Here is a 25,666-nt window from a genome sequence, read left to right as displayed (position 1 = left end):
TAAGCTGGGTGGCGGTGTGAGCTGTGAGGAGGATGCTAAGAGGCTGCAGGGTGACTTGGACAGGTTAGGTGAGTGGGGCAAATGCATGGCAGATGCAGTATAATATGGATAAATGTGAGGTGATCCACTTTGGGGGCAAAAACAGGAAGGCAGAATATTATCTGAATGGCGACAGATTAGGAAAAGGGGAGGTGCAACGAGACCTGGGTGTCATGGGACATCAGTCATTGAAAGTTGGCCATGCAGGTACAGCAGGCGGTGAAGAAGGCAAATGGCATGTTGGCCTTCATAGCGAGGGGATTTGAGTATAGGAGCAGGGAGGTCTTACTGCAGTTGTGCAGGGCCTTGGTGAGGCCTCACCTGGAATATTGTGTTCAGTTTTGGTCTCCTAATCTGAGGAAGGACATTCTTGCTATTGAGGGAGTGCAGCGAAGGTTCACCAGACTGATTCCCGGGATGGCAGGACTGACATATGAAGAAAGACTGGATCGACTGGGCTTATATTCACTGGAGTTTAGAAGAATGAGGGGGGGATCTCATAGAAACATATAAAATTCTGACGGGACTGGACAGGTTTAGATGCAGGAAGAATGTTCCCGATGTTGGGGAAGTCCAGAACCAGGGCTCACACAGTCTAAGGATAAGGGGTAAGCCATTTAGGACCGAGATGAGGAGAAACTTCTTCACCCGGAGAATTGTGAACCTGTGGAATTCTCTACCACAGAAAGTTGTTGGGGACCAGTTCGTTGGATATATTCAAAAGGGAGTTAGATGTGGTCCTTACGGCTAAAGGGATCAGGGGGGTATGGAGAGAAGGCAGGAGTGGGGTACTGAAGTTGCATGTTCAGCCATGATCATATTGAATGGTGGGGTCAGGCTCGAAGGGCCCAATGGCCTGCTCCTGCACCTATTTTCTATGTTTCTATGTCTCTAACTATGCTGTAATTGGGGCAGTGAGTGAGAGAGGGCATATTGACGGGGTTAATATTAGTGTCTGTATTTTAATACATCTCATACTTCGCACATGGAGCACTTGGGGATAATGAGTCAATATTAATGTCTAAATATCGTAAAATATCTCTCTCTGTTTAAATTGGGGCAGAGAGTATATAACGGAATGAGTATAAGGGTTAATATCACTTGTCGATATCTCATCGTTAGAGGCAGCCCCTTGGAATCGAGGAAGACTTGTTTCCACTTTTAAAAACGAGGTTTAAGGTGGCTGAATAGTCCAATACGGGAGTCGCAGACCCTGTCACGGGGTGGGACAGATAGACGTTGAGGGCAGGGGAGGGTGGGACAGATAGACGTTGAGGGAAAGGGGAGGGTGGGACAGATAGACGTTGAGGGAAGGGGAGGGTGGGACAGATAGACGTTGAGGGAAGGGGAGGGTGGGACAGATAGACGTTGAGGGAAGGGGAGGGTGGGACAGATAGACGTTGAGGGAAAGGGGAGGGTGGGACAGGTTTGCCGCACGCTCCTTCCGCTGCCTTGCGCTTGCTTTCTGCGTGCTCGCAATTGGCGACGAGACTCGAGGTGCTCGGCGCCCTCCCGGATGCATTTCCACCACTTAGGGGCGGACTGGTCTTTGGGCCAGGGGGGACTCCCAGGTGTCGGTGGGGGGGGCGGGGGTGTTGCACTTTATCAGGGGAGTGGGTGTGTCCCTTGCAGAACGTTTCCTCTGCCCACCTTGGGGCTCGCGCGCCCGTGCAGGAGTTCCGAGTCGAGCGCTCGCTTCGGGAGTCTGGTGTCTGGGGGGTGGGGGGGGAACATGCGGACAATATCTGAATATATTTACAGATAGATTTATATCAACGGAATGAGATCAATATCTGTCCATCAATCTATCTGTAAATACACCAACGGGGGAATGAGTCAGCGAGGGAACTATTCAGGGGCATAATATTACTCTTCTATATTGATAAAGCTCAAAATATATTAATTGGGGCACTTGGGATATTCCGGGGTCAATATTGATTTTTGAGCGTCTAAAATCCAGAGTTCCAAAATTCGGAATGTTTCGGAATCCAGACTCTCCCCCCGCCCTCCTCGGCTCCCCCGCTCTCCCCTCCCCCCCCACTAACCTCAGCTGGCCAACCCCACCAACCTCAGCCCAGGCAACGACGTTCCGGAATCCGGAAATCCCCCGGAATCCGGAGCGGCCTCTCCACCTGTACGTTTACTCGATCTCAAAATATCTTAAAACAGATCAATAGGCTGCAATTGGGGCAGTGAGTGAGAGAGAGAGAGAGAGAGAGAGAGGGGGGAGTAATCTGGGATTAAATATTTGTCGCCAACGATTAATATCTCTGTGACTGTATCGATTGGGGAACTTGGGATAATCGGGAAACAATATTTAATCTTTGTGTATTATTCCCTGTATGTACAAAAGCAGGGAAGTCTTGCTCCAGTTACACAGGGTATTGGTGAGGCCACACCTGGAGTACTGCGTGCACAGTTTTGCTCTCCGTATTTACCAAAGGACACACTTTGCTTTGGAGGCAGTTCAGAGAAGGTTCACTCGGTCGATTCCGGGGATGAGGGGGTTGACTTATGAGGAAAGGTTGAGGAGGTTGGGGCCTCTACTCATTGGAGTTCAGAAGAATGAGAGGCGATCTTATCGAAACGTATCAGATTATGAGGGGGGGGCTCGACAAGGTGGATGCAGAGAGGATGTTCCCACTGATGGGGGAGACTGGAACTAGGGGGCATGGTCTTAGAATAAGGGGCCGCCCATTTAAAACTGAGATGAGGAGGAATTTCTTCTCTCAGAGGTTGTAAATCTGTGGAACTCGCTGCCTCAGAGAGCTGTGGAAGCCGGGATATTGAATATATTTAAGACAGAGATAGACAGTTTCTTAACCGATAAGGGGGCGGGCAGGGAAGTGGAGCTGGGTCCATGATCGGATCAGGCCACGATGGTATTAAATGGCGGAGCAGGGCTCGAGGGGCCGAATGGCCCACTCCTGGCTCCTATTTCTGATGTGAGAATCCCAGTGGACCCAAACCCCCTTCCCTGCTCAGTGACCGAAGGGAGTTTGAGCAATCCTTCGATAAAGTACCACATGAGAGGTTACTGCGCAGGATAAAAGCTCGCGGGGTTTGGGGATAATATATTAGCACGGATGGAGGATGGGCTCACTAACAGAGAACAGAGAGTCGGGACAACTGTTCATTCTCGGGTCGGCAATCAGTAACTAGTGGGGTGCCCCAGGGATCAATGCACCTGAATAAATGCTGCAAGAGGGCCCTGGGGCACTGAGGCCAAGTGGCTGGGGGTCAATATTACTGTTTGTACATTAATATGTCTCGAAATAGCTCCAAAACTCCCTCAATTGGGGCAGGGATGGAGGGAGGGCATCAGTGAGGGCTTAATATTACTGCCTGTATATTAATATATCTCATATATAGCACTTGGGATCACCAGGCAGCAATATTAATGTTTTTCTTTGAATAGAGCTCGAAATATGTTAAAATTCCTCAATTTGCTTTAATTGAGGCAAGGTGTGAGGGAGGGTGACCTTCAAGGGTTAATATTACTGCCAGTATATTAATATATCTCATGTATAGCACTTGGGATCATCAGGAACTAATATTAATCTTTGTATATTAATATATACCTCAATACCGCCAACTCTCTCTCAATTGAGGCAAGGTGTGAGGGAGGGTGACCTTCAAGGGTTAATATTACTGCCGGTATATTAATATATCTCACTTGGGATAACCTGGGATCCATATGAATCTTTCTACATTCATATATCTCCGAAATAGCTCGCTGTGCTTCAATTGGGGCAGCCGGTGAGAGAGGACATCATCGAGGGGTTAATTTCTGACATATCAGGAGAGACTGGATCGACTGGGCTTATATTCGCTGGAGTTTAGAAGGATGAGAGGGGGATCTGATAGGAAACATGTCAAATTCTGACGGGACTGGACAGGTTTAGATGCGGGAAGAATGTTCCCGATGTTGGGGAAGTCCAGAACCAGGGGCTCACACAGTCTAAGGATAAGGGATAAGCCATTTAGGACCCAGATGAGGAGAAACTTCTTCACCCAGAGAATTGTGAACCTGTGGAATTCTCTACCACAGAAAGTGGATGCATTGGTGGTCATTTTCCAACATTCGATAGACTCTGGATCAGTCCCTATGGACTGGAGGGTAGTTAATGTAACCCCACTTTTAAAAAAGGAGGGAGATAGAAAATGGGTAATTATAGACCGGTTAGCCTGACATCAGTCGTGGGGAAAATGTTGGAATCAATTATTAAAGATGTAATAGCAGCGCATTTGGAAAGCAGGGACAGGATCGGTCCAAGTCAACATGGATTTATGAAAGGGGAAATCATGCTTGAAAGATCTTCTGGGATTTTTTGAGGATGTAACTCGTAGAGTGGACAAGGGAGAACCAGTGGATGTGGTGTATTTGGACTGACAAAAGGCTTTTGACAAGGTCCCACACAAGAGATTGGTGTGCAAAATTAAAGCACATGGTATTGGGGGTAATGTTCTGACGGGGATCGAGAACTGGTTGGCAGACAGGAAGCAGAGAGTCGGGATAACCGGGTCCTTTTCAGAATGGCAGGCAGTGACTAGAGGGGTACCGCAGGGATCAGTGCTGGGACCCCAGCTATTTACAATATACATGAATGATTTAGACGAAGGAATTGAGTGTAATATCTCCAAGTTTGCAGATGACACTAAGCTGGGTGGCGGTGTGAGCTGTGAGGAGGATGCTAAGAGGCTGCAGGGTGACTTGGACAGGTTAGGTGAGTGGGGCAAATGCATGGCAGATGCAGTATAATATGGATAAATGTGAGGTGATCCACTTTGGGGGCAAAAACAGGAAGGCAGAATATTATCTGGATGGTGACAGATTAGGAAAAGGGGAGGTGCAACGAGACCTGGGTGTCATGGGACATCAGTCATTGAAAGTTGGCCATGCAGGTACAGCAGGCGGTGAAGAAGGCAAATGGTATGTTGGCCTTCATAGCGAGAGGATTTGAGTATAGGAGCAGGGAGGTCTTACTGCAGTTGTACAGGGCCTTGGTGAGACCACACCTGGAATATTGTGTTCAGTTTTGGTCTCCTAATCTGAGGAAGGACATTCTTGCTATTGAGGGAGTGCAGCGAAGGTTCACCAGACTGATTCCCGGGATGGCAGGACTGACATATGAAGAAAGACTGGATCGACTGGGCTTATATTCACTGGAGTTTAGAAGAATGAGGGGGGGATCTCATAGAAACATATAAAATTCTGACGGGACTGGACAGGTTAGATGCAGGAAGAATGTTCCCGATGTTGGGGAAGTCCAGAACCAGGGCTCACACAGTCTAAGGATAAGGGGTCAGCCATTTAGGACCGAGATGAGGAGAAACTTCTTCACCCAGAGAATTGTGAACCTGTGGAATTCTCTACCACAGAAAGTTGTTGGGGGCCAGTTAGTTGGATATATTCAAAAGGGAGTTAGATGTGGCCCTTACGGCTAAAGGGATCAGGGGGGTATGGAGAGAAGGCAGGAGTGGGGTACTGAAGTTACATGATCAGCCATGATCATATTGAATGGTGGGGCAGGCTCGAAGGGCCCAATGGCGGGGGGCAGGCTCGAAGGACCCAATGGCGGGGGGCAGGCTCGAAGGACCTAATGGTGGGGCAGGCTCGAAGGGCCCAATGGCCTGCTCCTGCACCTATTTTCTATGTTTCTCTGTCTCTAACTATGCTGTAATTGGGGCAGTGAGTGAGAGAGGGCATATTGACGGGGTTAATATTAGTCTCTGTATTTTAATACATCTCATACTTCGCACATGGAGCACTTGGGGATAATGAGTCAATATTAATGTCTAAATATCGTAAAATATCTCTCTCTGTTTAAATTGGGGCAGAGAGTATATAACGGAATGAGTAAAAGGGTTAATATCACTTGTCTACATCTCATCGTTAGAGGCAGCCCCTTGGAATCGAGGAAGACTTGTTTCCACTCTTAAAAACGAAGCCTAAGGTGGCTGAATAGTCCAATACGGGAGTCACAGTCCCTGTCACGGGGTGGGACAGATAGACGTTGAGAGAAAGGGGAGGGTGGGACAGATCGACGTTGAGAGAAGGGGAGGGTGGGACAGATAGACGTTGAGGGAAGGGGAGGGTGGGACAGATAGACGTTGAGGGAAAGGGGAGGGTGGGACAGATAGACGTTGAGGGAAGGGGAGGGTGGGACAGAGAGACGTTGAGGGAAAGGGGAGGGTGGGACAGATAGACGTTGAGGGAAGGGGAGGGTGGGACAGATAGACGTTGAGGGAAAGGGGAGGGTGGGACAGAGAGACGGTGAGGGAAGGGGAGGGTGGGACAGATAGACGTTGAGGGAAGGGGAGGGTGGGACAGATAGACGTTGAGGGAAGGGGAGGGTGGGACAGATAGACGTTGAGGGAAAGGGGAGGGTGGGACTGGTTTGCCGCACGCTCCTTCCGCTGCCTTGCGCTTGCTTTCTGCGTGCTCGCAATTGGCGACGAGACTCGAGGTGCTCAGCGCCCTCCCGGATGCACTTCCACCACTTAGGGGCGGACTGGTCTTTGGGCCAGGGGGGACTCCCAGGTGTCGGTGGGGGGGGCGGGTGTTGCACTTTATCAGGGGAGTGGGTGTGTCCCTTGCAGAACGTTTCCTCTGCCCACCTTGGGGCTCGCGCGCCCGTGCAGGAGTTCCGAGTCGAGCGCTCGCTTCGGGAGTCTGGTGTCTGGGGGCGGGGGGGAGGGGAACATGCGGACAATATCTGAATATATTTACAGATAGATTTATATCAACGGAATGAGATCAATATCTGTCCATCAATCTATCTGTAAATACACCAACGGGGGAATGAGTCAGCGAGGGAACTATTCAGGGGCATAATATTACTCTTCTATATTGATAAAGCTCAAAATATATTAATTGAGGCACTTGGGATATTCCGGGGTCAATATTGATTTTTGAGCGTCTAAAATCCAGAGTTCCAAAATTCGGAATGTTTCGGAATCCAGACTCTCCCCCCCCGCCCACCTCGGCTCCCCCGCTCTCTCCCCCCCCACTAACCTCAGCTAGCCAACCCCACCAACCTCAGCCCAGGCAACGACGTTCCGGAATCCGGAAATCCCCCGGAATCCGGAGCGGCCTCTCCACCTGTACGTTTACTCGATCTCAAAATATCTTAAAACAGCTCAATAGGCTGCAATTGGGGCAGTGAGTGAGAGAGAGAGAGAGAGAGAGGGGGGAGTAATCTGGGAATAAATATTCATCGCCAACGATTAATATCTCTGTGACTGTATCGATTGGGGAACTTGGGATAATCGGGAAACAATATTTAATCTTTGTGTATTATTCCCTGTATGTACAAAAGCAGGGAAGTCTTGCTCCAGTTACACAGGGTATCGGTGAGGCCACACCTGGAGTACTGCGTGCACAGTTTTGCTCTCCGTATTTACCAAAGGACACACTTTGCTTTGGAGGCAGTTCAGAGAAGGTTCACTCGGTCGATTCCGGGGATGAGGGGGGTTGACTTATGAGGAAAGGTTGAGGAGGTTGGGCCTCTACTCATTGGAGTTCAGAAGAATGAGAGGTGATCTTATCGAAAGGTATCAGATTATGAGGCGGGGGCTCGACAAGGTGGATGCAGAGAGGATGTTCCCACTGATGGGGGAGACTGGAACTAGGGGGCATGGTCTTAGAATAAGGGGCCGCCCATTTAAAACTGAGATGAGGAGGAATTTCTTCTCTCAGAGGGTTGTAAATCTGTGGAACTCGCTGCCTCAGAGAGCTGTGGAAGCCGGGACATTGAATATATTTAAGACAGAGATAGACAGTTCCTTAACCGATAAGGGGGCGGGCAGGGAAGTGGAGCTGGGTCCATGATCGGATCAGGCCACGATGGTATTAAATGGCGGAGCAGGGCTCGAGGGGCCGAATGGCCCACTCCTGGCTCCTATTTCTGATGTGAGAATCCCAGTGGACCCAAACCCCCTTCCCTGCTCAGTGACCGAAGGGAATTTGAGCAATCCTTCGATAAAGTACCACATAAGAGGTTACTGCGCAGGATAAAAGCTCGCGGGGTTTGGGGGTAATATATTAGCACGGATGGAGGATGGGCTCACTAACAGAGAACAGAGAGTCGGGACAACTGTTCATTCTCGGGTCGGCAATCAGTAACTAGTGGGGTGCCCCAGGGATCAATGCACCTGAATAAATGCTGCAAGAGGGCCCTGGGGCACTGAGGCCAAGTGGCTGGGGGTCAATATTACTGTTTGTACATTAATATGTCTCGAAATAGCTCCAAAACTCCCTCAATTGGGGCAGGGATGGAGGGAGGGCATCAGTGAGGGCTTAATATTACTGCCTGTATATTAATATATCTCATATATAGCACTTGGGATCACCAGGCAGCAATATTAATGTTTTTCTTTGAATAGAGCTCGAAATATGTTAAAATTCCTCAATTTGCTTTAATTGAGGCAAGGTGTGAGGGAGGGTGACCTTCAAGGGTTAATATTACTGCCGGTATATTAATATATCTCATGTATAGCACTTGGGATCATCAGGAACTAATATTAATCTTTGTATATTAATATATACCTCAATACCGCCAACTCTCTCTCAATTGAGGCAAGGTGTGAGGGAGGGTGACCTTCAAGGGTTAATATTACTGCCGGTATATTAATATATCTCATATATAGCACTTGGGATCATCAGGAACCAATATTAATCTTTGTATATTAATATATACCTCAATACCGCCAACTCTCTCTCAATTGAGGCAAGGTGTGAGGGAGGGTGACCTTCAAGGGTTAATATTACTGCCGGTATATTAATATATCTCACTTGGGATAACCTGGGATCCATATGAATCTTTCTACATTCATGTATCTCCGAAATAGCTCGCTGTGCTTCAATTGGGGCAGCCGGTGAGAAAGGACATCATCGAGGGGTTAATTTCTGACATATCAGGAGAGACTGGATCGACTGGGCTTATATTCGCTGGAGTTTAGAAGAATGAGAGGGGGATCTGATAGGAAACATGTCAAATTCTGACGGGACTGGACAGGTTAGATGCAGGAAGAATGTTCCCGATGTTGGGGAAGTCCAGAACCAGGGCTCACACAGTCTAAGGATAAGGGGTAAGCCATTTAGGACCGAGATGAGGAGAAACTTCTTCACCCAGAGAATTGTGAACCTGTGGAATTCTCTACCACAGAAAGTTGTTGGGGGACAGTTCGTTGGATATATTCAAAAGGGAGTTAGATGTGGCCCTTACGGCTAAAGGGATCAGGGGGGTATGGAGAGAAGGCAGGAGTGGGGTACTGAAGTTGCATGATCAGCCATGATCATATTGAATGGTGGGGCAGGCTCGAAGGGCCCAATGGCCTGCTCCTGCACCTATTTTCTATGTTTCTCTGTCTCTAACTATGCTGTAATTGGGGCAGTGAGTGAGAGAGGGCATATCGACGGGGTTAATATTAGTGTCTGTATTTTAATACATCCCATACTTCGCACATGGAGCACTTGGGGATAATGAGTCAATATTAATGTCTAAATATCGTAAAATATCTCTCTCTGTTTAAATTGGGGCAGAGAGTATATAACGGAATGAGTATAAGGGTTAATATCACTTGTCTACATCTCATCGTTAGAGGCAGCCCCTTGGAATCGAGGAAGACTTGTTTCCACTCTTAAAAACGAGGCCGAGGGTGGCTGAATAGTCCAATACGGGAGTCGCAGTCCCTGTCACGGGGTGGGACAGATAGACGTTGAGGGAAAGGGGAGGGTGGGACAGATAGACGTTGAGGGAAAGGGGAGGGTGGGACAGATAGACGTTGAGGGAAAGGGGAGGGTGGGACAGATAGACGTTGAGGGAAGGGGAGGGTGGGACAGAGAGACGTTGAGGGAAAGGGGAGGGTGGGACAGATAGACGTTGAGGGAAAGGGGAGGGTGGGACAGATAGACGTTGAGGGAATGGGAGGGTGGGACAGAGAGACGTTGAGGGAAAGGGGAGGGTGGGACAGATAGACGTTGAGGGAAAGGGGAGGGTGGGACAGATAGACGTTGAGGGAATGGGAGGGTGGGACAGATAGACGTTGAGGGAAGGGGAGGGTGGGACAGGTTTGCCGCACGCTCCTTCCGCTGCCTGCGCTTGCTTTCTGCGTGCTCGCAATTGGCGACGAGACTCGAGGTGCTAGGCGCCCTCCCGGATGCACTTCCACCACTTAGGGGCGGACTGCTCTTTGGGCCAGGGGGGACTCCCAGGTGTCGGTGGTGGGGGGCGGGGGTGTTGCACTTTATCAGGGGAGCGGGTGTGTCCCTTGCAGAACGTTTCCTCTGCCCACCTTGGGGCTCGCGCGCCCGTGCAGGAGTTCCGAGTCGAGCGCTCGCTTCGGGAGTCTGGTGTCTGGGGGGCGGGGGGAACATGCGGACAATATTTGAATATATTTACAGATCGATTTATATCAACGGAATGAGATCAATATCTGTCCATCAATCTATCTGTAAATACACCAACGGGGGAATGAGTCAGCGAGGGAACTATTCAGGGGCATAATATTACTCTTCTATATTGATAAAGCTCAAAATATATTAATTGGGATATTCCGGGGTCAATATTGATTTTTGAGCGTCTAAAATCCAGAGTTCCAAAATTCGGAATGTTTCGGAATCCAGACTCTCCCCCCGCCCTCCTCGGCTCCCCCGCTCTGTCCCCCCCCACTAACCTCAGCTGGCCAACCCCACCAACCTCAGCCCAGGCAACGACGTTCCGGAATCCGGAAATCCCCCGGAATCCGGAGCGGCCTCTCCACCTGTACGTTTACTCGATCTCAAAATATCTTAAAACAGATCAATAGGCTGCAATTGGGGCAGTGAGTGAGAGAGAGAGAGAGAGAGAGAGAGAGGGGGGAGTAATCTGGGATTAAATATTCGTCGCCAACGATTAATATCTCTGTGACTGTATCGATTGGGGAACTTGGGATAATCGGGAAACAATATTTAATCTTTGTGTATTATTCCCTGTGTGTACAAAAGCAGGGAAGTCTTGCTCCAGTTACACAGGGTATTGGTGAGGCCACACCTGGAGTACTGCGTGCACAGTTTTGCTCTCCGTATTTACCAAAGGACACACTTTGCTTTGGAGGCAGTTCAGAGAAGGTTCACTCGGTCGATTCCGGGGATGAGGGGGGTTGACTTATGAGGAAAGGTTGAGGAGGTTGGGCCTCTACTCATTGGAGTTCAGAAGAATGAGAGGTGATCTTATGGAAACGTATCAGATTATGAGGGGGGGGGCTCGACAAGGTGGATGCAGAGAGGATGTTCCCACTGATGGGGGAGACTAGAACTAGGGGGCATGGTCTTAGAATAAGGGGCCGCCCATTTAAAACTGAGATGAGGAGGAATTTCTTCTCTCAGAGGGTTGTAAATCTGTGGAACTCGCTGCCTCAGAGAGCTGTGGAAGCCGGGACATTGAATATATTTAAGACAGAGATCGACAGTTTCTTAACCGATAAGGGGGCGGGCAGGGAAGTGGAGCTGGGTCCATGATCGGATCAGGCCACGATGGTATTAAATGGCGGAGCAGGGCTCGAGGGGCCGAATGGCCCACTCCTGGCTCCTATTTCTGATGTGAGAATCCCAGTGGACCAAAACCCCCTTCCCTGCTCAGTGACCAAAGGCAGTTTGAGCAATCCTTCGATAAAGTACCACATGAGAGGTTACTGCGCAGGATAAAAGCTCGCGGGGTTTGGGGGGTAATATATTAGCACGGATGGAGGATGGGCTCACTAACAGAGAACAGAGAGTCGGGACAACTGTTCATTCTCGGGTCGGCAATCAGTAACTAGTGGGGTGCCCCAGGGATCAATGCACCTGAATAAATGCTGCAAAAGGGCCCTGGGGCACTGAGGCCAAGTGGCTGGGGGTCAATATTACTGTTTATACATTAATATGTCTCGAAATAGCTCCAAAACTCCCTCAATTGGGGCAGGGATGGAGGGAGGGCATCAGTGAGGGCTTAATATTACTGCCCGTATATTAATATATCTCATATATAGCACTTGCGATCACCAGGCAGCAATATTAATGTTTTTCTTTGCATCGAGCTCGAAATATGTTAAAATTCCTCAATTTGCTTAAATTGAGGTAAGGTGTGAGGGAGGGTGACCTTCAAGGGTTAATATTACTGCCTGTATATTAATATATCTCATGTATAGCACTTGGGATCATCAGGAACCAATATTAATCTTTGTATATTAATATATACTTCAATATCGCTAACTCTCTCTCAATTGAGGCAAGGTGTGAGGGAGGGTGACCTTCAAGGGTTAATATTACTGCCGGTATATTAATATATCTCACTTGGGATAACCTGGGATCCATATGAATCTTTCTACATTCATATATCTCCGAAATAGCTCGCTGTGCTTCAATTGGGGCAGCCGGTGAGAAAGGACATCATCGAGGGGTTAATTTCTGACATATCAGGAGAGACTGGATCGACTGGGCTTATATTGGCCCAATGGCCTGCTCCTGCACCTATTTTCTATGTTTCTCTGTCTCTAACTATGCTGTAATTGGGGCAGTGAGTGAGAGAGGGCATATTGACGGGGTTAATATTAGTGTCTGTATTTTAATACATCTCATACTTCGCACATGGAGCACTTGGGGATAATGAGTCAATATTAATGTCTAAATATCGTAAAATATCTCTCTCTGTTTAAATTGGGGCAGAGAGTATAGAACGGAATGAGTATAGGGGTTAATATCACTTGTCTATATCTCATCGTTAGAGGCAGCCCCTTGGAATCGAGGAAGACTTGTTTCCACTCTTAAAAACGAGGCCTAAGGTGGCTGAATAGTCCAATACGGGAGTCGCAGTCCCTGTCACGGGGTGGGACAGATCGACGTTGAGGGAAAGGGGAGGGTGGGACAGATAGACGTTGAGGGAAAGGGGAGGGTGGGACAGGTTTGCCGCACGCTCCTTCCGCTGCCTTGCGCTTGCTTTCTGCGTGCTCGCAATTGGCGACGAGACTCGAGGTGCTCGGCGCCCTCCCGGATGCACTTCCACCATTTAGGGGCGGACTGGTCTTTGGGCCAGGGGGGACTCCCAGGTGTCGGTGGGTGGGGGGGTGGTGTTGCACTTTATCAGGGGAGTGGGTGTGTCCCTTGCAGAACGTTTCCTCTGCCCACCTTGGGGCTCGCGCGCCCGTGCAGGAGTTCCGAGTCGAGCGCTCGCTTCGGGAGTCTGGTGTCTGGGGGGCGGGGGGGGAACATGCGGACAATATCTGAATATATTTACAGATAGATTTATATCAACGGAATGAGATCAATATCTGTCCATCAATCTATCTGTAAATACATCAACGGGGGAATGAGTCAGCGAGGGAACTATTCAGGGGCATAATATTACTCTTCTATATTGATAAAGCTCAAAATATATTAATTGGGGCACTTGGGATATTCCGGGGTCAATATTGATTTTTGAGCGTCCAAAATCCAGAGTTCCAAAATTCGGAATGTTTCGGAATCCAGACTCTCCCCCCGCCCACCTCGGCTCCCCCGGCTCTCCCCTCCCCCCCCCACTAACCTCAGCTGGCCAACCCCACCAACCTCAGCCCAGGCAACGACGTTCCGGAATCCGGAAATCCCCCGGAATCCGGAGCGGCCTCTCCACCTGTACGTTTACTCGATCTCAAAGTATCTTAAAACAGATCAATAGGCTGCAATTGGGGCAGTGAGTGAGAGAGAGAGAGAGAGAGAGAGGGGGGAGTAATCTGGGATTAAATATTCGTCGCCAACGATTAATATCTCTGTGACTGTATCGATTGGGGAACTTGGGATAATCGGGAAACAATATTTAATCTTTGTGTATTATTCCCTGTATGTACAAAAGCAGGGAAGTCTTGCTCCAGTTACACAGGGTATTGGTGAGGCCACACCTGGAGTACTGCGTGCACAGTTTTGCTCTCCGTATTTACCAAAGGACACACTTTGCTTTGGAGGCAGTTCAGAGAAGGTTCACTCGGTCGATTCCGGGGATGAGGGGGTTGACTTATGAGGAAAGGTTGAGGAGGTTGGGCCTCTACTCATTGGAGTTCAGAAGAATGAGAGGTGATCTTATCGAAAGGTATCAGATTATGAGGGGGGAGCTCGACAAGGTGGATGCAGAGAGGATGTTCCCACTGATGGGGGAGACTAGAACTAGGGGGCATGGTCTTAGAATAAGGGGCCGCCCATTTAAAACTGAGATGAGGAGGAATTTCTTCTCTCAGAGGGTTGTAAATCTGTGGAACTCGCTGCCTCAGAGAGCTGTGGAAGCCGGGACATTGAATATATTTAAGACAGAGATAGACAGTTCCTTAACCGATAAGGGGGCGGGCAGGGAAGTGGAGCTGGGTCCATGATCGGATCAGGCCACGATGGTATTAAATGGCGGAGCAGGGCTCGAGGGGCCGAATGGCCCACTCCTGCTCCTATTTCTTACGGTCTTCTGTCATCGACCCAATCTCTCCTCATCCGGCAAGTCCTGCCCTCCCGGGAATCAGTCTGGTGAACCTTCGCTGCACTCCCTCTACGGCGAGTGTATCCTTCCTTGGGTAAGGAGACCAGAACTGCTCACAGTACTCCAGGTGTGGTCTCACCGAGGCCCCTGTGTAACTGCAGTAAGACCTCCTTGCTCCTGGACTCAAACCCTCTCGCAGTGAAGGCCAACGGACCACTTGCCTTCCTCACTGCTCGCTGCCCCTGCGTGTTGGCTTTCGATGACCGGTGTACAAGGACACCCAGGTCCCCTCTGTACCTCGACACTTCCCCAAGCCCTCACCCTTTAAATAATACTTTGTCCTTATGTTGTTCCCACCAAAGTGGATCACGCATTTCTCCACATTAAACTGCATTTGCCGTGTACTTGCCCACGCGATTAGCCTGTCGATAATCCCTTGAAGCCTCTCTGCGTGTCCTCTTCACAACTTACGCACCGACCGAGCTTTGTATCATCACCGAACCTGGATAGATTACATTCGGTGCCCTCGCCCAAATCATTGATAGCGATCTTAAATAGCTGGGGCCCCAGCTCTGATCCCTGCCGCACCCCACGAGTGACTGATGGCCCACCCGAGAATGAACCGTTTATCCCCACTCTCTGTTTCCTGTTCGTTAGCCAATCCTCTGTCCCTGCTAATATATTACCCCCCAACCCCGTGAGCTTTTATCTGGTGCAGTAAATAGCTGGGGCCCCAGCTCTGATCCCTGCCGCACCCCCAATAGCGACTGATTGGCAACCCGATTGACTCCTGGGTGTCAGTGGGGATGCTGCGCTTTATCAGGGCGGCTTTGAAGGTGTCCTTGTAACATAGAGACATAGAAAATAGGTGCAGGTTCCACGATGGTATTAAATGGCGGAGCAGGGCTCGAGGGGCCGAATGGCCCACTCCTGGCTCCGATTTCTGGTGTGAGAATCCCAGTGGACCCAAACCCCCTTCCCTGCTCAGTGACCGAAGGCAGTTTGAGCAATCCTTCGATAAAGTACCACACGAGAGGTTACTGCGCAGGATAAAAGCTCGCGGGGTTTGGGGGTAATATATTAGCACGGACGGAGGATGGGCTCACTAACAGAGAACAGAGAGTCGGGACAACTGTTCATTCTCGGATCGGCAATCAGTAACTAGTGGGGTGCCGCAGGGGATCAGTGATGGGGCCTCAACTATTTACTGCAACAGATAAAAGTTCACGGGGTTGGGGGGTAATATATTAGCACGGATAGAGGATTGGTTGACGAACAGAGAACAGAGAGTCGGGATAAATGGTTCATTCTCGGGTCGGCAATCAGTAACTAGTGGGTTGCCCCAGGGATCAGTGCTGGGGCCCCAGCTATTTACTGCACAAGATAAAAGTTCACGGGGTTGGGGGGTAATATATTAGCACGGACAGAGGATTGGTTGACGAACAGAGAACAGAGAGTCGGGATAAATGGTTCATTCTCGGGCTGGCAATCAGTAACTAGTGGGTTGCCCCAGGGATCAGTGCTGGGGCCCCAGCTATTTACTGCACGAGATAAAAGTTCACGGGGTTGGGGGGTAATATATTAGCATGGATAGAGGATGGGCTCACTAACAGAGAACAGAGAGTCGGGATAAATGGTTCATTCTCGGGTTGGCAAACAGTGACTTGTGGGGTTCCCCCCAGGGATCAGTGCTGGGGCCCCAACTATTTACAATCTCTTTTAACGACTTGGAAGAAGGGACCCAGTGTAAAGTAGCCAAGTTTGCTGAGGATGCAAAGATGTGAGGAACAGCAATGTGTGAGCAGGCTGGGCCTCTGCTCATTGGGGTTTAGGAGCATGAAGAATTCGAAAGCCTTCATTCAATTTGTGTCCAAAATTGTTATCGATCTCAGCCTTAAATGTATTCAATGTCCCGGCTTCCGCAGCTCTCTGAGGCAGCGAGTTCCACAGATTTACAACCCTCTGAGAGAAGAAATTCCTCCTCATCTCAGTTTTAAATGGGCGGCCCCTTATTCTAAGACCATGCCCCCTAGTTCTAGTCTCCCCCATCAGTGGGAACATCCTCTCTGCATCCACCTTGTCGAGCCCCTCATTATCTGATCCGTTTTGTTAGTTAGTTACCTGCGGTCTTATAGTTAATTACATTTGGAGAGAGAGCACCTCTCTGTTTGTCTCTCTGTCTCACTCCCTCTATCTCCCTCTCCCACTCTCCCTCGCTCTCTCTCTATCTCTCCCATTCTGTCTCGCTACCTCTCTCTCTCCCTCTGTCTCTGTCTCTCTCCCTCTCTCCCACTCTGTATCGCTTCATCGCTCTCTCTCTCGCTTTCTCTCTCTCTCTGTTTCTCTCCCTCTCTCTCTACCTCTCTCTCTCCCGCTCTCTCTCTCTATTGTTCTCTCCGTCTCTCTATCTCTCTCCGTCTCACTCTCTCTCTCACACTGTATCCCTCCCTCTTTCGCCCTCTCTCTCTCTCTCTCTGTTCGTCCCTCTCTCTCTCAATCTCTGTCTCCCTTTCGCACTCTCTCTCTGTCTCGCTCTCTCTCACACTATCTCTCTCTCTCGCTCTCTCTCTGTCTCTCTATCTCTCTGCCTCTCAATCCCTGTCTCTCTCTCTCTCACACTATCTCTCTCTCTCGCTCTCTCTCTGTCTCTCTATCTCTCTGCCTCTCAATCCCTGTCTCGTGGCCTGATCCGATCATGGACCCAGCTCCACTTCCCTGCCCGCCCCCTTATCGGTTAAGAAACTGTCTATCTCTGTCTTAAATATATTCAATGTCCCGGCTTCCACAGCTCTCTGAGGCAGCGAGTTCCACAGATTTACAACCCTCTGAGAGAAGAAATTCCTCCTCATCTCAGTTTTAAATGGGCGGCCCCTTATTCTCAGACCATGCCCCCTAGTTCTAGTCTCCCCCATCAGTGGGAACATCCTCTCTGCATCCACCTTGTCGAGCCCCCCCCTCATAATCTGATACGTTTCGATAAGATCACCTCTCATTCTTCTAACCATCGCTGAATGCCTCGTATTAACCATTGTAGGTCACCATTGACCAGAAACTAAACCGGAACAGCCGCATAAATATTCCGGCGACAACAGCAGGTCAGAGGCTGGCTATTCTGCGACCGAGTGCCTCACCTCCCGACTCCCCCCGAAGCCTCTCCGCCGTCAACAAGGCACAAGTCAGGAGCATCAGGCGATGGGACGCTCTCCAGTTGCCGGGATGAGTTCCAGCTCCCGACAAACACTGGAGAAGCTCCCGACAACCCGCCCGGGACAGAGCAGCCCCGCTCGATGGGCCGCGCTACCCAGCACCTCCGAACACTCCCTCCCTCCCCCACCGGCGCACCGTGGCTGCGGTGAGCACCGTCTACGAGACGCAACTCGCGGCAACTCGCCAAGGCTTCTCCGGCGGCAACCTCCCAAACCCGCCACCGCTAGCCCGGCCTCGAAGGACGAGGGCATCAGGTGCACGGGAACGTCATCACCTCCACGTTCTCCCTCCCAGTCACACACACACCATCCCTCGACTGGGAAATATATCGGCCGTTCCTTCATCATGGCTGGCTCACAATCCCGCAACTCCCTCCCCCAACAGCGCTGTGGGGGGGGGAGCACCTTCACCACACGGGACTGCAGCGGTTCAAGAAGGAGGTTAGGGTGTGGGCAATAAACGCCGGCCAGACTTGGAGCACCGTGCACAGTTCTGCTCTCCATATCCCTGGGTTAGGCCACACTGGGAGCACCGTGCACAGTTCTGGTCTCCATATCCCCTGGGTTAGACCACACTGGGAGCACCGTGCACAGTTCTGGTCTCCATATACCTGGGTTAGACACACTTGGAGCACCGTGCACAGTTCTGGTCTCCATATCCCTGGGTTAGACCACACTGGGAGCACCGTGCACAGTTCTGCTCTCCATATCCCTGGGTTAGACCACACTGGGAGCACCGTGCACAGTTCTGCTCTCCATATCCCTGGGTTAGGCCACACTTGGAGCACCGTGCACAGTTCTGGTCTCCATATCCCTTGGTTAGACCACACTGGGAGCACCGTGCACAGTTCTGGTCTCCATATCCCTGGGTTAGACCACACTGGGAGCACCGTGAACAGTTCTAGGTCTCCATATCCCCTGGGTTAGACCACACTGGGAGCACCGTGCACAGTTCTGGTCTCCATATCCCTGGGTTAGACCACACTGGGAGCACCGTGCACAGTTCTGGTCTCCATATACCTGGGTTAGACCACACTGGGAGCACCGTGCACAGTTCTGGTCTCCATATCCCTGGGTTAGACCACACTGGGAGCACCGTGCACAGTTCTGGTCTCCATATCCCCTGGGTTAGACCACACTGGGAGCACTGTGCACAGTTCTGGTCTACATATCCCTGGGTTAGACCACACTGGGAGCACCGTGCACAGTTCTGGTCTCCATATACCTGGGTTAGACCACACTGGGAGCACCGTGCACAGTTCTGGTCTCCATATCCCTGGGTTAGACCACACTGGGAGCACCGTGCACAGTTCTGGTCTCCATATACCTGGGTTAGACCACACTGGGAGCACCGTGCACAGTTCTGGTCTCCATATCCCTGGGTTAGACCACACTGGGAGCACCGTGCACAGTTCTGGTCTCCATATCCCTGGGTTAGACCACACTGGGAGCACCGTGAACAGTTCTAGGTCTCCATATCCCCTGGGTTAGACCACACTGGGAGCACCGTGCACAGTTCTGGTCTCCATATCCCTGGGTTAGACCACACTGGGAGCACTGTGCACAGTTCTGGTCTACATATCCCTGGGTTAGACCACACTGGGAGCACCGTGCACAGTTCTGGTCTCCATATACCTGGGTTAGACCACACTGGGAGCACCGTGCACAGTTCTGGTCTCCATATCCCTGGGTTAGACCACACTGGGAGCACCGTGCACAGTTCTGGTCTCCATATCCCTGGGTTAGGCCACACTGGGAGCACCGTGCACAGTTCTGGTCTCCATATCCCCTGGGTTAGACCACACTGGGAGCACCGTGCACAGTTCTGGTCTCCATATACCTGGGTTAGACACACTTGGAGCACCGTGCACAGTTCTGGTCTCCATATCCCTGGGTTAGACCACACTGGGAGCACCGTGCACAGTTCTGCTCTCCATATCCCTGGGTTAGACCACACTGGGAGCACCGTGCACAGTTCTGCTCTCCATATCCCTGGGTTAGGCCACACTTGGAGCACCGTGCACAGTTCTGGTCTCCATATCCCTTGGTTAGACCACACTGGGAGCACCGTGCACAGTTCTGGTCTCCATATCCCTGGGTTAGACCACACTGGGAGCACCGTGAACAGTTCTAGGTCTCCATATCCCCTGGGTTAGACCACACTGGGAGCACCGTGCACAGTTCTGGTCTCCATATCCCTGGGTTAGACCACACTGGGAGCACCGTGCACAGTTCTGGTCTCCATATACCTGGGTTAGACCACACTGGGAGCACCGTGCACAGTTCTGGTCTCCATATCCCTGGGTTAGACCACACTGGGAGCACCGTGCACAGTTCTGGTCTCCATATCCCCTGGGTTAGACCACACTGGGAGCACTGTGCACAGTTCTGGTCTACATATCCCTGGGTTAGACCACACTGGGAGCACCGTGCACAGTTCTGGTCTCCATATACCTGGGTTAGACCACACTGGGAGCACCGTGCACAGTTCTGGTCTCCATATCCCTGGGTTAGACCACACTGGGAGCACCGTGCACAGTTCTGGTCTCCATATACCTGGGTTAGACCACACTGGGAGCACCGTGCACAGTTCTGGTCTCCATATCCCTGGGTTAGACCACACTGGGAGCACCGTGCACAGTTCTGGTCTCCATATCCCTGGGTTAGACCACACTGGGAGCACCGTGAACAGTTCTAGGTCTCCATATCCCCTGGGTTAGACCACACTGGGAGCACCGTGCACAGTTCTGGTCTCCATATCCCTGGGTTAGACCACACTGGGAGCACTGTGCACAGTTCTGGTCTACATATCCCTGGGTTAGACCACACTGGGAGCACCGTGCACAGTTCTGGTCTCCATATCCCTGGGTTAGACCACACTGGGAGCACCGTGCACAGTTCTGGTCTCCATATCCCTGGGTTAGACCACACTGGGAGCACTGTGCACAGTTCTGGTCTCCATATCCCTGGGTTAGACCACACTGGGAGCACCGCGCACAGTTCTGGTCTCCATATCCCTGGGTTAGACCACACTTGGAGCACCGTGCACAGTTCTGGTCTCCATAATGGGCTTCCTGTTCCTGTGTAACAGGCTCGAGGGGCTGAATGGGCCTCCTCCTGTTCCTGTGTAACAGGCTCGAAGGGCTGAATGGGCCTCCTCCTGTTCCTGTGTAACAGGCTCGAGGGGCTGAATGGGCCTCCTCCTGTTCCTGTGTAACAGGCTCGAGGGGCTGAATGGGCCTCCTGTTCCTGTGTAACAGGCTCGAGGGGCTGAATGGGCCTCCTCCTGTTCCTGTGTAACAGGCTCGAGGGGCTGAATGGGCCTCCTGTTCCTGTGTAACAGGCTCGAGGAGCTGAATGGGCCTCCTGTTCCTGTGTAACAGGCTCGAGGGGCTGAATGGGTCTCCTCCTGTTCCTGTGTAACAGGCTCGAGGGGCTGAATGGGCCTCCTCCTGTTCCTGTGTAACAGGCTCGAGGGGCTGAATGGGCTTCCTGTTCTTTTGCAACAGGCTCGAGGGGCTGAATGGGCCTCCTGTTCCTGTGTAACAGGCTCGAGGGGCTGAATGGGCCTCCTCCTGTTCCTGTGTAACAAGCTCGAGGAGCTGAATGGGCCTCCTGTTCCTGTGTAACAGGCTCGAGGGGCTGAATGGGCCTCCTCCTGTTCCTGAGTAACAGGCTCGAGGGACTGAATGGGCCTCCTCCTGTTCCTGTGTAACAGGCTCGAGGGGCTGAATGGGCCTCCTCCTGTTCCTGTGTAACAGGCTCGAGGGACTGAATGGGCCTCCTCCTGTTCCTGTGTAACAGGCTCGAGGGGCTGAATGGGCCTCCTCCTGTTCCTGTGTAACAGGCTCGAGGGGCTGAATGGGCCTCCTCCTGTTCCTGTGTAACAGGCTCGAGAGGCTGAATGGGCCTCCTGTTCCTGTGTAACAGGCTCGAGGGGCTGAATGGGCCTCCTGTTCCTGTGTAACAGACTCGAGGGGCTGAATGGGCCTCCTGTTCCTGTGTAACAAGCTCGAGGGGCCGAATGGGCCTCCTGTTCCTGTGTAACAGGCTCGAGGGGCTGAATGGGCCTCCTGTTCCTGTGTAACAAGCTCGAGGGGCCGAATGGGCCTCCTCCTGTTCCTGTGTAACTGGCTCGAGGGGCTGAATGGGCCTCCTCCTGTTCCTGTGTAACAGGCTCGAGGGGCTGAATGGGCCTCCTGTTCCTGTGTAACAGGCTCGAGGGGCTGAATGGGCCTCCTCCTGTTCCTGTGTAACAGGCTCGAGGGGCTGAATGGGCCTCCTCCTGTTCCTGTGTAACAGGCTCGAGGGGCTGAATGGGCCTCCTCCTGTTCCTGTGTAACAGGCTCGAGGGGCCGAATGGGCCTCCTGTTCCTGTGTAACAGGCTCGAGGGGCTGAATGGGCCTCCTCCTGTTCCTGTGTAACAGGCTCGAGGGGCTGAATGTTCAATGCACCCTGGAGATAAAGAGGAACTTATCTCGTAGCCTTTCTGACGATATTTTTTCATCTGTCTGCCAACTTTAAGTGGTTTGTGTGACTTTAAGGCCCAGATCTCTCTCTCCTTCCACAGATTCTAGTCTCTCATAAGAACTTGTATTTATTTAGATCCTTTAATGTTGTAAAACATCCCAAAGATGCTTCACAGGAGCGATTATCAAACACAACTCGACCCCGAGACACAGCGGGAGATATTGGGGACAGGCGACCAAAAGCTGGGCCACAGAGGTGGGTTTTAAGGGGCGTCTTGAAGGAGGAGGAGAGAGAGAGGCGGAGAGGTTTAGGGAGGGAGTTCCAGAGCTTGGGGCCCCAGGCAGCTGAAGGAACGGCCGCCGATGGTGGAGCGATCGGGGGATGCTCAAGGGGGCAGGATTGGAGGGGCGCAGAGATCTCAGGGGGTTACAGAGATAGGGAGGGGGGGGCGAGGGAGGGATTTGAACAGGAGGATGAGAATTGTAGGGGCTGGAGGAGGTTACAGAGATAGGGAGGGGGGCGAGGGAGGGATTTGAACAGGAGGGTGAGAATTGTAGGGGCTGGAGGAGGTTACAGAGATAGGGAGGAGGGGAGTGATTTGGAAACACGGATGGGGAACTTTGAAATCGAGGCGTTGCTTAACCGGGAGCCAATGTGGGTCAGTGAGCACAGGGGGTGATGGGTGAGTGGGACTGGGTGTGAGTTAGGACACGGGACAGTGAGCACAGGGGGTGATGGGTGAGTGGGACTGGGTGTGAGTTAGGACACGGGTCAGTGAGCACAGGGGGTGATGGGTGAGTGGGACTGGGTGTGAGTTAGGACACGGGGTCAGTGAGCACAGGGGGTGATGGGTGAGTGGGACTGGGCGTGAGTTAGGACACGGGTCAGTGAGCACAGGGGGTGATGGGTGAGTGGGACTGGGTGTGAGTTAGGACACGGGGTCAGTGAGCACAGGGGGTGATGGGTGAGTGGGACTGGGTGTGAGTTAGGACACGGGGCACAGGGGGTGATGGGTGAGTGGGACTGGGTGTGAGTTAGGACACGGGGACAGCCGAGTTTAAGTCGGGGAGAATGTGGGAGGCCGGCCAGGAGTGCGTTGGAATGGTCAAGTGTGGAGGGGAGAAAGTGTGTGTTTCATACCTTGCTGCTCCAGTCTGTACAATGCAGCCTGCGACTCAGGGACAGGTAGAGACACACCTGTGGCAGTGAATGAGTTACCTGTCGCTCGCTCCACCCCCACTCCCAACCCCCTCCTGCTCCTAGCCTGTCCGGCCCTGAACTGCGTTTCCTGGAGGTTGGCTGAGCTTGTTCAACAGGTCGACAATAGGCGGGGGGATCGGGTACGAGGGCAGAGGTAAAGGGCGCGGTTCAAGGTCTGAGCTCCCCCGGAGAGAGAGAGAGAGAGAGAGAGAGAGACAGAGAGAGAGAGAGAGACAGAGACAGAGAGAGAGAGACAGAGAGAGACAGACAGAGAGAGAGAGAGAAAGAAATAAAGGGAGAGAGAAAGATAGAGAGAGAGAAGGAGAGAGACAGAGAGAGGAAGAGAGAAAGATAAAGGGAGAGACAGAGAGAGAGAGAGAGAAAGAGATAAAGGGAGAGAGAAAGACAGAGAGGGAGAAAGAGAGAGACAGAGAGAGAGTGTGTCGGGAGAGAGAAAGATAAGGGGAGGGAGAGATAAAGTGTGTGTGTGTAGGGAAGAGATAAAGGGAGAGCGCCAGACAGAGAGAGAGAGAGAAAGAGAGAGAGATTGAGAGAGAGACAGAGAGAGAGACAGATTCAGAGAGAGAGAGAGGGAGAGAGAGAGAAAGAGATAAAGGGAGAGAGAGAGAGAGAGACAGAGAGAGAGAGACAGAGAGAGAGAGACATAGAGAGAGAGAGAAAGAAAGAGAGAGATAAAGGGAGAGAAAAAGACAGAGAGGGAGAAAGAGAGGGACATAGAGAGGGGGAGACAGAGAGAGAGAGAGACAGAGAGAGAGACAGAGAGAGAGAGAGAGAGAGACATAGAGAGGGGGAGACAGAGAGAGAGAGAGACAGAGAGAGAAAGAAAGAGAGAGATAAAGGGAGAGAAAGACAGAGAGGGAGAAAGAGAGAGACATAGAGAGGGGGAGACAGAGAGAGAGAGAGACAGAGAGAGAGAGAGAGAGAGAGACAGAGAGAGGGAGAGAGAGAGAGAGACAGAGAGAGAGACAGAGAGCGAGAGACAGAGCGAGAGAGAGAGAGAGAGAGACAGAGAGAGAGAGACAGAGAGAGAGAGACAGAGAGGGACAGAGAGAGGACAGAGAGAGACAGAGAGAGGACAGCGCCGGTAGTGGGAACCAATTATGTCGTTGATGGGCTTGACCCGCTGCACCTACGCACTGTGGCTGGCAGTGGTGCTTGACGCCGTGGGCCTGGCCACCCTGCTGGTGGGGATCTTTGCCGACTTGCAGCGGGCGGGCCGCGACTACGGCGACATGCTGATCTACACCGGGGCCATCGTGGTCTTTGTCAGCCTCATCGGCTGGGTCTTCTGGTACACGGGCAACATGGAGATCTCGGCCGCCGAGCTGGCCCGCGACTACCGGCCCAAGGAGTCCCGCCTGAACCGGCTGGTGCGCCAGATCTCGCGCAGCGTCTCCGTGCACGCGGGTCCTGCCGGTGTCGCCAGTTGCGGATCGGGGGGAGGAGGGGCACGGGCCGCTGTCCGCCCGCCCCTCAGGCTCAAGGAGCTCCAGAAGACGGACGGGCAGGCTCGCGGAGAGGCCGCCACGGGGTGAGGATTTCGCGGGGAGGAGCTTGACCCCCCCCCCCAAAGGCAGAGAGGGAGAGAGAGAGAGAGAGAGATTGGGAGAGGACAGCGCCGGCGCTGGGCCACCAATTCCGTCGGTGCCACGGCTGACTTGCAGCGCCCACGCGCTGTGGCTGGTGGTGTTGCATGAGGGGGGTGGGAGCGGGGGGTGGGGCGAGAGATCCGGGTCAAGGTTGCGTTGTAGGAAAAATGAGGGAGGATATAAGACTTGGGACAGGTGAGGTGAGTGGGGCAAATGCGTGGCAGATGCAGTATAATGTGGATAAATGTGAGGTGATCCACTTTGGGGGCAAAAACAGGAAGGCAGAATATTATCTGAATGGTGACAGATTAGGAAAAGGGGAGGTGCAACGAGACCTGGGTGTCATGGGACATCAGCCATTGAAAGTTGGCCATGCAGGTACAGCAGGCGGTGAAGAAGGCAAATGGTATGTTGGCCTTCATAGCGAGAGGATTTGAGTATAGGAGCAGGGAGGTCTTACTGCAGTTGTACAGGGCCTTGGTGAGGCCACACCTGGAATATTGTGTTCAGTTTTGGTCTCCTAATCTGAGGAAGGACATTCTTGCTATTGAGGGAGTGCAGCGAAGGTTCACCAGACTGATTCCCGGGATGGCAGGACTGACATATGAAGAAAGACTGGATCGACTGGGCTTATATTCACTGGAGTTTAGAAGGATGAGAGGGGGATCTCATAGAAACATA

At 51.8% G+C, this 25,666-nt stretch overlaps 1 protein-coding gene across 1 annotated transcript; it reads left to right on the top strand.

Moving 5' to 3' along the window:
- Positions 1-24,455: 24,455 nt before the first annotated feature.
- LOC139246991 (transmembrane protein 238-like) lies at positions 24,456-24,927 on the top strand (the record flags this gene model as incomplete). The annotated part of the gene is made up of 1 exon (XM_070871458.1): positions 24,456-24,927. A coding segment is annotated over exon 1 (431 nt), but the record flags the coding sequence as incomplete, so codon positions are not given.
- Between the last annotated feature and the right edge of the window lie 739 nt (positions 24,928-25,666).

The sequence above is a fragment of the Pristiophorus japonicus genome, unplaced genomic scaffold (assembly GCF_044704955.1).
Source record: "Pristiophorus japonicus isolate sPriJap1 unplaced genomic scaffold, sPriJap1.hap1 HAP1_SCAFFOLD_2480, whole genome shotgun sequence".
NCBI lineage: Eukaryota > Metazoa > Chordata > Chondrichthyes > Pristiophoridae > Pristiophorus > Pristiophorus japonicus.
Note: the sequence above shows the minus strand (reverse complement) of the source record. Positions and strands in the feature narration are given on the sequence as shown.